The following is a 14623-nucleotide window of genomic DNA, read 5'->3' as shown; positions in this document are numbered from 1 at the left end:
GGAATCTCGGCTGATGCCACTTTAGGCGTTTGCTCTGGAATGTAACCCTGCACATTGGAAAAATAAAAAGGTACATATACCGGTAGCCTCAGCAGAAGACATGAAGCAGACAGTCAGAAGGTTTGTTGCGGTGGCGCAACTCTGTCTCACTAGGAAGTTCTGCTAGGATCTCTGAAGCGATCCACTTTTGTTGGTTTCATCCTAGGCAACGTGAAGCCTTACTCGGCTTAGGACGGCATTATTTATGATGTTTCTCAACATTCGGAAGTGTTGTTACACAATAAATGTTGTGAATTTCCCTTGTAGAGTAATTGGTTTTTATTTTAGTGGAACGGTTTTTGAATCCAAGAAAGTCTTACTTGTCTTGCCCAAAATCAAAGGGAAAGTATAAAATAGGGCTACTGCAGAAAGTTGTAAAACTAATTGAATTATTGATTGGAAAACCGTAGCTGTCATAATTCATATTATTATTTAACCACGTTAACTAGCACAAAACAGCAAAGTCCCATGTTTGTATGTAAATTATAAATTGGCATGTAAGATTCATTATTCGACCAGGAATGTACACTCCGCTCTGTTTACATTGACACACTTTCTATAACATGGGGTAAAAATGAATATGTAACTACTGTAGTATCAAGTACAAATTCTACTTGAAAAGATTAACAAAATTCCTCTGATCCATCTGCTTTTCAGTTTCTGAGGCATTTTTTTAAAAGACAAAAACGAAATAAATCAATAAATCTTTTTTACACTAAACACCTAATTTTAAAGCAAAAAAAATTCCATAAGTCTCCTCTGCCCAGAAAAAAATCAATTCCATCCGTGTTTACGCTTTGTATTTAAGTCATAAAAAGAAACTTGATTGATGACCTGTTTTTTAGCCTCTGAAACATCGACTTTTCATGTCTAAGCAATTTCCCTTCCAGCTATTTATCACTTTCCACAGTCCCCCTAAAATAATCAGCGGTAGTCTGGTCAAGGGGCCAGTTGAATAACTTGTATTAATATCACTGCCGAAAAAGGGGTCAAAGGAGCAAGCAGGCTGTGTCATCCAGTTTACTTCCGTTTCTCAACATTTCTACCTTGTGTGCTGCCACTTCACGAGAGACCTACATATATACCGGTACATGTACCAGCACAAATAATTTTAATTGTGGCATTAAACTCGACATGATCTCGGCGCATTGTTCAGCATTCAATTCCATTTGTGAGTCGGCATCAACCGGCATCGTGTAAATATGCACGGAGAAGAACACATTGTGCCAGTCTCTTTCTCTGTTTGCGTTCCTCATCCCAGATGGAGAACAAAAGTTCTCCTTCAACAAGTTCATCTCCTAACAACCCCTTGCTGGTAGAGATTGCCAAGGTTCGAGAATCACTGTTAAACTTGTACTCCTGGAGAAGTCAGCGAAGAACAGTGTCAGCGTAGTTGACAAAAAGTAGTAGGAAACTAGGGCATGATATTAAACAGAGTGCATGTACTTTTGAAGAGAACATTGAGATACCCTTTCTTCTTTTCGAGAGGCAGGAACCCAAATCAGGTTTTTTTTTCCGAGTGTTTCAGCTGTTTCTTGTTCTACCTCATTTTTTTTTCTTTTTTGGCATTGGGACAAAAGCACGACCCAGTTTCTTGAGACCAAAGTCCCGGCCAAATATCATTTTGCTCCACTTACATAAATTTAGCCATTTGATTGCGAGGACTTCAATTATGGTTAATAATTGAGTTTGTGTTTACCCGGCGTCTAGAGCTGACACAGCCTGTGTACCGGTAGATGGCGTGACTCTAATCACAACGTTTCGGGAAGCAAGAAAGACACACCAGAGAAGAGGCCCACACACCCAGATCGGCAGGGGCAATTGGAGCCCAATGTGTAAGCTTGGACACTCTTCGTCGCAACCGACGTGACTGGTGGGTGTGGGCTTGTCGGGCAGAGGACTTGTATCATTCTAATCGGTTTTTGAAATCTTGAAGTGTTTACCTTGCATCGTGAGGGCTTGTTGATTGGCAAGGGAAAAGGTCAGAGTTTGCACCTCGTATGCATTAACAACCAAAGCTTGGTATAGGTGTCTTTTATAGGTGTTGGCGGATGAGTGGATAGCAACGTACATTGTACATGTGCCAGTTGATCAGCCGTCACTATTCACAATAAAGTCTTGTACTAACCTAGATAATCACCGGGCAGAAGTGTACAGTGTGGTTTCTCCATTTTGTTTCGTGCTCCTTCAAAAAAGGGGGGGAAAAAATTTAGTTCTGCATATGGCAGTCTGTCTGTGGATTCATTGTGTGCCAAAGCCACCTTTCGCAACGCTCCACTGGTTTGACTGAGCACGCTCACAATAGACAGGGTTTGCTGCCAACGCGGAGGAATTGTAATGATAATAAAAGAGAAAAGGATAAAGCGAAATTGTCAGTTTTATGAGTCTGTGTGGAGACTGGACCCCTGAATAGGTGAGCAGCCACAGTGTCGTCAGTTGTATCATCGTTGCCGTCACAGCGACCCGAGTTGGCTGGGTTGGGGTATTGTGGCACTGTATAGACGCTCTTCAGCCTTGCTCCGAGACCTTGTGTGTCTGTGTGTACACTTTGCAGTCACGGACTTCCACTGTGCATACACGTAGACATACATGTATGCCGAGGACTGCCAGGCTTACTCGACATATCAGCATTTCAAGAACCACACCAAAATAACAATAAAACTGATCTTAGCAACATACAGTATCGTCGGCGTTGCTGTACAGACCGTATGCTCCAACAGACAAGGACTGAGCGAGTCCCCCCCCCATCAACAGCTGGCTTGACACTGTGAGGCTTTCCTGGCCATCATGTATTCCATGCCGCCAGACTACATCCAGCCCAGTCCAACAATTGTATCAGATTTGAACGAGGCTCCGGCAAATTACTCTGAACAGGTGAGTGCACATGTACATGTATGTGTACATGTAGTGTAATCCAGTGTGGCTGCACTGTACTGCAGTTCATGTACGGTCTTTGCAGTGCCTAGGTAAGGGTTGATCAGATTGCCATATTTACCAGTTCTATTAGCCATCCTGAGCCCATTTATATCATTGGAAACATTTTGTCGGCAAACCGGTAATACAGTAATGTCTTCTGTCAACATGTTTACTTGCGTACGCTCCAATGTGAACGACTGGTGTCCCTGTTAAAGAGACGGGGTAAAACCATGTACATGTAAGTCCTACTTGGATGTACTGTACATATGTATGCATTGTCTGTGTTGAGCTGTATGGATGTCACATTCTGTAGCATTTTGACTCTGCGGAGATTTCCCCAAATCCAAGATTTTCATGCCAGTTGTTTGGCAAATCTATGTCCATCTTTGATGTTGCTGTTGACAGACATGATGTTTGGATTGACAAAATTTGGAGACTATTTTGATGGACCTGCCAGCATGATCTATAACAATTTACCTTGGAATGCCGGGTTTTTACATGTGTCGGTTTCTGTAAGAATTTTTGTCTCATAAGAATAGCAAGAAGGACAGCAGTCATATGTGCAAATTTTTTTGAATGTTTTTTTACTTTTTTCCTTTAGGGTAGGTACATCTAGTTATCGATCTCAATATCTCATTGTTGAAACTGGTCCCTAGATGTCACCCAAACTTACGATAGCATGAAAAACTTGTTCTAGTCAGGAGCAGACGTGTGGCAAGTCACCTGCATGTCAATTCTGAGTCTCCTCGCAGCCTTGATCGAGTTCCCACAGTCATTTTGAAGAGGAGAGCCCTATCTTGCATATGTATCATTTATCTTGGTAACATTATTATTTGTTGGAAAGGTGTGGATCTTGACAATGATGCACTCATCAATCATTGACGAGGGACACATTGTCATTTTTTTGCGGCCTGCTTTGATTGTTTGCTTTTGACTCACCGAGCAAAACACAGGCCTTGAACTTTTTTTTTCTTTGGTATATGCAAAGCACCAATGCAAGAATGAGAGGCCCGTTTTTCCGTCCACGAAGAAGTAGAACTAAGTTCATGAAAACGTCAAGTCAGAATTCACAGTGGTTTTAATTTTCACTTAACTTCCACTTGAATAAATGTCATTTCAATAAACTTGAGTGGCTTCATCATTTTTTCTTGTTTTACATAATTTTTTTCCCCTGATTTCTGAACGCCATTCATTGAGAGGGAACACTTAATCATCTGGTCAAGAAAATGAATGATATATCTTCTGGGTGATCCACTGATAGTCGTCACGGACAATATAGAGAGTTTAGAGTGATTAATTACGTCAGCTCTTGTTTATTTAAGATTTTATGAACGGTGATGACACCCTTTCAAGATACACAAATTTCAGGATCTTTTTTTCAACACAAAACATTTTTTTCACAACAAGAACAACTTGCAAAAAACGTGCCTACAACGTAGCAGTAAGGTCCACACTTCTAAGCTATTAGCTCAAATGTCTAGTAATGGAGTCAGCTTCTCACATAATAAATCAGTGGTTTATTTTCTTAAAGGCACGAACGTGCCTTTGCGGGATAGTATTGAAATTTGTAACCACTATATTTGCTTATTGACAGACTGCCGAAAGTAACAAATCTTTGTTTATGACCCAGGGAGCATTTTTGTGATTTGGCGATGAATCAGAGACATTGGCCTGAAACCAAAAAATAAAGGAGGATTCCTCTGTAGGTGCCTAGACAGGCTAATGGGAAATGCCGCCACTGTGGCTGGCTTTGAAACTTTACAACTCTAAAATATCGCACTTCAGAGACAGCATTTGGGAAAAGCCAGGAAATATTCAATTGTGTGAAAATGAGATTTCAATTCCGACGGGTTGAGCAAGTTCGGAAAATGTTACCCTTGAGTAAAAAATCCTTGGTGAGTGATATGTTATCAGCCCACTACCAATTCACAGTTCTTCTGTAAAGTGTGGTTTCTAGCTGTTCCATGTGCAGATTGGCTTAGCAGTAGAGTTCTGCCTTGTGTGACTTTTTGGTTTTCCAAATTCTGGCTAGAAGAAAAAGTCCAACAAATATGGAAGTGCAGCATCACGGTGACCAAGAGTGCATTAAACCTCCATCTGTTTTTTGCATGTCATCGGGAACTGGAGATAATTCTAGAACAGGGTTAATTCTTGCCTCTCTTCCCTCAGCTTGGATTGGTCCACACTGCCCTCTGGCGGGCCAGTGCTGTCTGGTGATTGGTTCTCACGGCCCATTGATTGTGAAACGATTACGAATCATTAGGGAGTAAGTGGGGCCGTACATGCGTTACATGTCATTCATGGAAGACTGTGTTGTTATGGTTTCAACATAGAGGCTGGTTTCCACCAATCATTTGTTTTTATCGTACAGACATGGTGGACTCCGATCCATATGTACACAGTGCGTGGGTGTTGTGGATGCAACAGACTGAGGCCCAGCCTAATGTATGCACATCTATGAAGGTGTCAAACCATACTCAACCCGTAGGTAAAATAATATCGTTTGCGAACAGGTTATAGGCGTATTGTACAGCCTTTAAAATCCTAGTCGCAGTTCATGGCCAAATCCATCCTGGTAAATGAATTAAAAAGCGTACATGGCACAAAAAGTGTAGGAACAAGTGTATTCCAGCAAAGTTTATGATTGAATCATAATGTTTTAGATTTTTGAATTCTTGTTAAACTTAAAAACTGGAATATTATATGTACTCTGGATATCACTTGACTTAAAACTTAAAATTTAGAGTGCAGAATATAAACATGTGTTAGCATGGAGAGTGACCAGCAGAGACAAAAGCTGATGCTATGACTCTCTCCTGCTCTGGTAGCGTGTTTCAAAACAAACACCCAGCTGCCATTAGACTCACTTCCCAAACATTCTGTCAGGGTCGGGAACTTTGTGGATCTAGAGCATTCCTGCACATTTGCCCCTGCGAGGGAGGGGTTGGAAGACGGTGAGGAACGATGAGCAAGATTTACAGACACGTTTTAGGAACCATTCCGCTCTGTAAAATGCACGATTTTTGGGGGGGAGGGGGTCTGTGGCAGACATCTGGACCAGCTGTGTTGATCCGTGTCGTAACATGAATGTTACTTGACCAGCTAGACAGATTTTGAGCTGTGGAGAGACAGCGGGAGTAGACCACTTATGGGCTTGAACATTGGCAGTTCCCTACACTCAAAGTAGGCTGCCCTTTGGAAATCAGAAAAGTTACTTAAAACACTCTTTCTTTGCTTCCCAGCACCTGCAGCACATGTTTTAAGTCCATAGGTCTCTTTATTTCGGGGAATCTGAATTCACTGCTGTATGTACATGGACGTGCACATGGATGTATTTGAAACTTGGGAGAATTTGTCATGAAATTGGAGTTCCTTGGATGTACATGTAAACTTCTTATGCTGTAGATGGGAGGACATTTGTTGTCAATTCCATGAGGGAAAAAAACTGCTCTAGCATTAGTGTGTAAATACCAAACAGTACGGTACAGAGAAAAGGGGAAAAGCCTTGTGATGGTAGTCTTTTTCTCTTGGCAGTACGCAGGCCACACAAGCACGCAGCCAGACAAAACATCACAGGTTATCACTTCAACTATACACAGATATTTATATGATGGAGATTTACTTTGTGCTGTTTGATGGACACGTTCTAACCCCTGAGTCACCATAATTATTGTAAAGAAGCAGAGTATATTGATTTTGAATGAGTGCTTGCAAGCACTATTTCCAACACTGTCAATACAAATGGTGTTGACAATGTTGGAAGTAGTCCACAGCGGCCAACCATTCTGTTTGTTTCGCAGTTACTCGGAAAAGCTTGCCACTATATGCACTTTTTTGTTTGTCTGACTGACTGCATTGACATGACATTACCAACAGTGAAAAAAAGGACTGATTTTACCACATGCTGTGCTGTTGTTCGCGGTCTCTCACATTTTGTTCCCTAATGCGTCTGTCCTGAAGACGTATGACGCAAATTTCTCCAGTTTACAAATAATTTGTACATCCAGTTTAGTTTCCTGAACTTCAGTGTAACTAAAAGGGAATGGCACGTGATATTCCTCACATAATTTGTAACCTTATATGTCACAGATATAAAGATCTGAACAAAGCTGATGTGACAAATAAAAGAGACATATTAATGATCGTACTTCTTCCGTCTGCAGATTTCTCAGGTCGTTTCAACTTGGACATTTCATAACAAAAAACATCTGAGGATGGTCTTCTTTCTGAAAGAAAATATTTGGGAAGTGTTGATCAAAGGATTCAGATTGCATATACCTCCCGTGGCCTTCATGACAGGCCTTTTTCAGAACCTGTCTTGAGTTGTAAAATGTCACAGCGCAACAGTTGTTAAGGGAGCAATGGGGGAGCTGAGTGACCGAAGCCCAACTTCCCAAGTGAGATTCTGTAAACTAGCGCAACTAGACCGGTTCCCTGCCTCCTCGACAACGCTTGCAAATCATGTACCCAATATGTGTACACCCCCTCATCAAAGGTGATTTCTGGCAAGGCCCGTGCCTCAGTCTTTAAAAAAAAAAAAAATTGTGCTGGGAATTGCACGGTTCCTTTTGGCTCAGGAATCTGGGGCAGGGAGTGAGGTCATAGCTGGACCCGCAGCTGAGGGGAACCGGCCAAGGCTGTGCTGAGGATGGCCCTGATTGTAATGGATTGTGACAGCCCCAGGACAGCTTCAGTTTGTCCATACTTTTTGGGAGACAGTTTCATCAACGACAGACCAATAAGAAATATCATTTATCATGGACCGATAAAAATAGGTATTAAAATGAAGATTCATGCAATGCATGGAAGTCATGGATTGTAAAGTACCCATCATTTTTATTTGAAAGAGTTAGGGACTCTGTTACAGCATTTTGTTCTTTCAGATGCTATTTTGATAATGGGAAAGTTGTGGTCAATACATGTGAGATTTGATAGAGATAAAGCTCGCTTGGGTACGGAATGAGCCTTCTAAGAGGAAAGCATTAAGAGAATTATGTTTTAGTTAAGTATCTGATTTGCTGCTACAGGTTTGTTCCAAAAATGAGACTACCCCAGTTGCATATTCAGGGTTGCTGCGGCTTGGAAAAGTCACGAAAAAATCACAGAAATTTGTTTTCGTTTGCCAGGCCTGGAAAAGTCATGGTATTTTGTAAAAATGACTGAAGCCATGGAAAAGTCATGGAATTTTTCAAACACTGTGTGTAATTTCTTTTCTCAGAAATAAGTGCATTATACGTGTGATTGTATTTGCAACTTAAAAGGCCGAATAGCCCAAGAAATTGCATTATTGGGTCACAGATTTTTATAGTTTGGTCATGGTAAAGTCGTGGAAAAGTCAAGGAATTTAATTGTCCTTCAGGTGCAGGAATCCTGCACCTTATGGTAAATAAAATTTGACTTTTTCATGACCAATTTTTTATTTTGCATCTCAAAGTCAAACCAAGCTGCATTGTTCCCAACCTGTTAATGCCCCAGACTGGGGATATTTTGTATCAGTACATACAACCGTGAAGGTAATTGACAACCTAAAGGCCAATCAAATTTCTCTGAGAGTCTGAGAAATTGAAGGAGGATGGAACCACAAGAAACCACTCCCCCAAAAGTTAGTTAGGCTGGGCTAACGACAAACAAGAGGTCAGCGTTTGTGTGCCGGCATGCTGCAAAGCTGTAATTGGGCATCTTGATTATTTTGTCTTGAGCCGGGTGACATATGGCTACAGAGGACTTCCATTCATTAGTCATAACTGTCTCCAATTGACCTACATGTGGATGGTCTCTTTGAGATGCTTTATCATCTTCTCGTTCATGTGATCTTGTCACCTTTGTTTCCTCAGAGATTAGTTGGATACTTGCTCATTGGGCAGAGATTCGTTCATGCGAGTCATTTCGTGGCAGATACCGGTTTCGGAATTTTCTTGAGATTTGTGAGCCTCATCACTTGGACCAGAAAACAGCACAGTAAATGTAACTAGGCAAACTGGGAACCTATCCCATGATGGCTTGGCCAGTGACCTTTTCAAGACCTTACCCATGCTTAGCAATAGGTCATCTGCCGTTACTAGCATGGAAGATCCTCTTGGTTGTTCTCATGGTAATAGGTTGGGGTCATCGTTCAAATGAATTTAATGCCTGGCCTTTAATAATTCCAGTATTCAAGTTGAAGATGCCCCCATCTCAGGTCATGCATAACGGTCATCTTGACCACACGCCTGAGACTAGTAAATTGCATGCATACATTCATTGCTAGGAATTTTGTTTGTTTGGTTGTTCTTTTTGGAGAGGGGCAGCCGAAAATTTCTTTAATCCCCTGAGCTTTTTTAATATGAGCCCGAGGGTTTTCCCTGCAGCAGCAGCAAATGGTACAGAATTTTGAATCAGTGGCGATGTGGATAGGCATTCGTCATATTGATCCAGAACTGTCCACACGACCATAGAACTAAACCCTTTTGCATGAATTCATGCATTGATAGGAAACCAAGCATAACTTCCAGCATAGGAAGGTCCCCTTCCCCAGAGAATCGGAGGCCAATCACAGAAATACAAACCCCCCCCCCATCAGAAGAAATGTTGATTTACTGTATTATCCCTGGCGCAGCAGTAGAAAAGGTTGGCTGGCTTAAGAAAATTACATGCATACATTCATTGCCAAGTTACCAGGACACCCAAAGACGAGGATCGAGTCTCAGGAGTATCATGACCTGACCAAACTACTTGCTACATAACAAGAAACACTGAGGCTGAGGGAAGCCAAAAACCAACCAAACTGAGACTTGAAGGAGATGGTTCCCGAAGGGAGGGAGAGATGTGTCTTTTGGGGTGGTGTTTTTTTTGTGAGAGGTGGATAGCATACCACCTAAGTGATTGACGGGCCAGGTGCAGACAGTTTGTCAGCTTTTATGAAGATTCTCCAAAGTCAACATTCCTTCCGCAGTTCTTTTTTGCCTACATTGATCTCTGGAAAAAAAAAATCCTCCCGTAATGAATAATAGGGTAGTGGCTACCAATCAGCAAGCTATTACGAGAGTTGACAAATCATCCCACTTTAATGTAAGTAGGCATGACTCTCATGCATGCATGCCATTACATATTTACATGAAGTGGAATCTTCACGATTGGCATCATAATTTGGATTAGGCTCAGAATTGCATTTTTCCAACCCCCAAGCTTTGGAAGCGGCCGTTTTGAGCGTTTGTGACCAGGCATTTGATGAGTTAATGAGGTGCAGCTTGTTTGTTGAAAGTAATAGAGCCTGTGAATATCCTGGCTTTGTGTCCTTTTCTTTCACTTTGATGCTTTTGTGGGGGCTTGAGGCGAGGCTTTGAGTCCTTAAGAGCTTTCCAGAGATCTCCGTTTGTTTTGCCAACGTCTGTATAAAAAGTTGCTTCGGTGTTGTCCACGCATAGATAACTCTCCGCAAATAATACACCATCAGGAAGCTGTTGACAAAGTAGAACCGCCTGACTTTGATAGGCCCTGCATATCAAGTTCAAAACTGGAAAAAGAATTCCAAGAACCTACCAAGTCTGCTGCTTGAAAGGCCAGGGGGAGGGGATTAGTGGCAGATTGGAAACGTGTGGGACCGGTAGCTAGCCCGGCTGATTTTCATAATTGCTCCCATTTTTTAGAGAGTAACTTGTTCTGTTTTTGTAGGGTAACACATTTTTGCTTCCGAGCCCTTTAGAAAAATCTGTAGCTCAGGAGTTGATGAATTTTTTTCATTTCTTTGCTGGAAATAAATTGAAGATTCACTTCACGGGAAAGTTCATCCATTAGTAAAGATGACAGCTGAAAAAGATTGGCATTACATGATCAGATTAACTTACCAGAGTGACCCCACCTCCCCCCAAAATGCCGGTCATTTTTGCTCGCATACATGTACATGTATGAGCTCAATCACGAGATCCATGTTTATGTATTCATTGTGTCTTTCTGGGGCAATTCCCATTTGTACAGCCTGTCGGTCCGTACGAAAACATGTCGGTGTATTCATTTGTATTTTTCTTTTCTGGCTTCATCTCCATCACGGTTCTCTGAAAAAAAAAATTTAATAAGAAATGTGACATCCATTCTGGAGGGGTTGAGAGAAGGAAAACAGCAGAAATTCTGTAACTGATTTGAGCCAACTCCCCCATCCCCGTTAAGATTGGAAGGGGTTTTCTTGTGGGGGGGAGGGTGCTCTTCTTCCTAAAGATAAGCAGAGCTGTCTGTTAAAATGGAAGGTTGAAAACTCAAAGTCGGGCCAGTGAAAGAAAGCAGCCAGTGGCTGGGCTTGCCAGCGGACTGGCTGTGTCCTGTAGTGAACCCAGTGCTGAAATGCGTTCTCTGCTCGGAGATTGTACTTGCTGGCTGCCCTGTCTCTGATGTCATTAAGTAATCAAGTGCTTTGTAATGAGCACCTGATGGGGCAGGTTGATGATTAAATGAGAATCTGACTGTTTTACAGACAGAAATGGAGACGAGTGGGTTTTTTGTTACTCGAAGGCTCAATTATCCTTGCCGTTTAGTCATTCTGTGATCGGTCATTTTCCAAAAAAATTTGTTGTTTCTCAACGTCAGGTTTCCAATCCTGAGTTAGTCGGAGCAATCTGAGTAGGTTTGTTTGAGGGTAAGACACAGCACAGGTTCACACAGGAGGCAGAAAATATTGTTCAATTTTGTAAGCAGCTGCATTCAGAATCATGCACAACAAAGATATCTTTCTAGTGTTTGCTAGCTGATTTATTTTGGTGTCTTGAGTCACTTGTGGTTAGTTTCGAGTCTCCTTCATTTTTGGATCCCGTAATAGATGAAACACTCATGTCCAGTCTTCACTGCTTCTCCCATTGAAGTTGGCATTTTCTGTCTCACGCATGGCAGTTGTGGCCAAAATGTAGTCAAGTCTTATCAGCTTTAGTCATCTCTCTGTCCCATGATATATTCCAACAGGAAAAAGGAAGTGAAATTCAATAACAATTCCTTTTATTTATATCTCTCGGTCTTTTTTGTGATTTCATGAGGAACTACTGTGACATAAAAAGCTGTTATGCCTGGGCTTTGTGTCAACAGAATATCTGTGGAGGCTGGTGAGTGTAAAAACCTCTCTCTTTAACCATCGGAACTGGTCCAGATATTTGTATTAGGCTGGCTTGTTTTCAGTTTCTTTTCTGTGTGTTTCCAACTTCAGCCTGGTATTGTCAATGCTAAGGATCGTTGTTGGCTCTGCTTCCTCGTTTGGGCTCTTCCAAGTTTGATTTTGAAACATTTCCCGCAGGGGTGGACTCAATTCTCAGGCAGTGAGTCAGGAAAAGCCAATATGGGAAAGGCGGAATTTCCCCCAAATGCTGATTTTTTTTTTTTTTTTTAAGAAGTATGGTTTTTCATAAATTCATAGGGAAGCAACTTTGCAAATTTATCTTGAAAACTGCTCTTTATTCAGGAACTGTTATTTGGAAATCCTAAATGCACCATTTGTGTCGGTCATCCCCATTCACACAGTTCTTTTACCTGTTGCAGTACAGACAGAAACTGCATACAGCTCTCAGCACGGGAAATTTAACATGTGTAGGCCCTAGACACCATTATTACTAGTATTATAAGTTCCGCTTCATCATAAGACAGCAGGTTGATGTTACATGTCTCTGGCTCTGGCGTTGTTTATTCCATCGGCGTTTGGCTTTGTCTGTGTCCCCTGGCTGCTTTGTTTCTCAGGGAAGTTTTGGAAGGAACTTGCAACTGCAAGATGTCTGGAATACCGTCTCTCTCATCAAGGATGGCCTACAATTTCCTATGCCCGGATGTTGCGTCAAATTTTCAGGTAAAGTGAGCGACCATGTCCTGTTCTACAGGTACATGTACGTCTCTTATGCACCAGCTTCATCCTATTGTTTCGTCTGTTAGACAATCAAAGATCCATACCAAATCGTTGATTCTTCCCCCTCCTATCGCAAAATGCTGTCCAATTATTAACCATAAACCCGCCTTTCCCGACATGAAAAGGACTTGCTATGAGCCAGCAAGAAGTTCCTACCTAACATGGGCAACAAGTTAGTTTACGTACTCAGCTCAGGTAAATCTGTGGAGAAAAATCTGACAGCATCGTTCTTCTGGAGTGGAATTTTTTTTCTTTTGAAAGAGAGAGAGAGAGAGATGAAGTGAAAGAGGATGGCAGTTGGATGTCCATGGATAATACCATAAGGTGAGATCTTGGCTCGGGAAAGCAGTATTAATCAGTGTGAGATATCTTCTCACTTGAGGGAATGACGGATGCAAACAACCCCAGCTGAGGATTGTCATTTTTGGTAATCTGTGCATTTGGCTACAAAAATTCCCCATTGGCCCAGGTAAATAACCGCGGTGGCTGTCCCCTCGTATGTGCGCTCTCTACATGCCCAGCGTATCACTCCCTGTTGCTTGCTTCAGCTCATCTTCTCGTTCCCCCCCCCCCCGAAATCTGAGCTTGTAGACAGTGCAGGAAGTGAGAAAGATAAAGTGGTGAGTCAAAAAAGGACGGGAAGACAAAAAGAGTCTGGATAAGAAAACAGATTTTAGAGATTGGACAGCTTAATCTGTGTGGTTTCAGTCATGTGTCATTTGTTTTTTATTAGGTGTCAGTGTTTGCCAGTAGGGTGGGAGTTTCCGGAGGTATTTAATATTTCACTGGACAGTTGACAATTCAAGGTTTTAGGTAGATGGTAGGTCTTTAGTTGTGTTGCAGATCCAACCTTACTGCAGTTAATTACCTGGGACCTTTTCCTTTAGTTAACAGTGTTTGGAGTGAGGAACCTAAACGGCACTGGTTAGACCATTAGAAGCCTAGTGATTTTTACTCAATCGGATGGCAGAATCAGAGGCAGTTTCTCGGCTGTTTTCTTATATTCTCTGTTTTCTGGTACACTGGTTGGTTTTGAAATCTGCACAGGTGGTTCTTTGTGTGGGTGTGTGTATGTGTTTAGATATTGTAAGCCTGATTGATTGTGACAATGAATTGTCTTGATCAGTGCAGTGACTGAGAGGTTGCATTGGTCCCACTGCTGAGCCTGTTAAGAGGTGAACATCCGACAAGGCTTCACTCTTAGGATATAATATTGAAAAGGCTGGAAATGTGCTGTGTGACTATACCTGAAGCCAGGAAATCCTCACATTGCATAGCCTTTCGGTGGCTACACATCAAACCCATAGGAATTGTCTCTGTTGTTATACATGTAGGTGTGTTCGGGTGTACTAAGACGTTTTCAGAATATGGTGCGTTGTGGAGACCCAGGCGAATAGGTTGAATAGGTCTCCACAAGGAATTTCTAAAGGTGTATAGGTCTCCACAAGAATTTCACGAAACTGATATTTGGAAATTGCTCAAAAAGGAGAAATTTTTAATGCGTGAGAATCCATCCCAAATTGAAGTGTTTCGTATAAGGGACATTCAGTCAAAACTTCAGCCCAGGAGAGTGATTCACGTTAAAATGGAAGCATTTTGAAAACATTGTTTCTCATGCAACTGTGTGAACAAAGCCATGTCTCCTCAAGGATACAAATTTCGGAATTGACATGTGTGTGTGTGAGAATGTGTTTTGTTTTTCTTGACTTCTCTCCACATGACATTATGTAACATGGTCATCAGCCATCAGTAACCATTTTTATGTAACATGGTTATCAGCCATCAGTTACCATTTTCATGTATGTTGAAGACTACACA

The 14623-nt window shown here is 41.7% G+C and overlaps 1 protein-coding gene across 18 annotated transcripts in view; it reads left to right on the top strand.

Annotated features, from left to right (window-relative positions):
- LOC110981663 (muscleblind-like protein 3) overlaps positions 1 to 14623 on the top strand; it is a 158929-nt gene that overhangs the window by 92739 nt on the left and 51567 nt on the right. The window contains exon 1 of one of the 18 annotated variants that reach the window (XM_087145434.1): positions 1573 to 2913. The exons of 5 other annotated variants lie outside the window; for them this stretch is intronic. In XM_087145434.1, coding sequence (XP_087001560.1) covers positions 2827 to 2913 — 87 coding nt within the window. In that variant the 5' untranslated portion in view covers positions 1573 to 2826. Of the gene's footprint in view, positions 1 to 1572; positions 2914 to 12459; positions 12749 to 14623 lie in introns of those variants that run through there. 12 more of the 18 variants (XM_087145437.1, XM_087145435.1, XM_087145442.1 and 9 more) reach the window with 12 other exon arrangements.

This window comes from Acanthaster planci, linkage group LG14 (genome assembly GCF_054643075.1).
Source record: "Acanthaster planci isolate LZ-2023a linkage group LG14, COTS_SCS, whole genome shotgun sequence".
Classification (NCBI taxonomy): Eukaryota; Metazoa; Echinodermata; class Asteroidea; order Valvatida; family Acanthasteridae; genus Acanthaster; species Acanthaster planci.
This window is presented reverse-complemented; position numbering and strand designations above follow the sequence as displayed.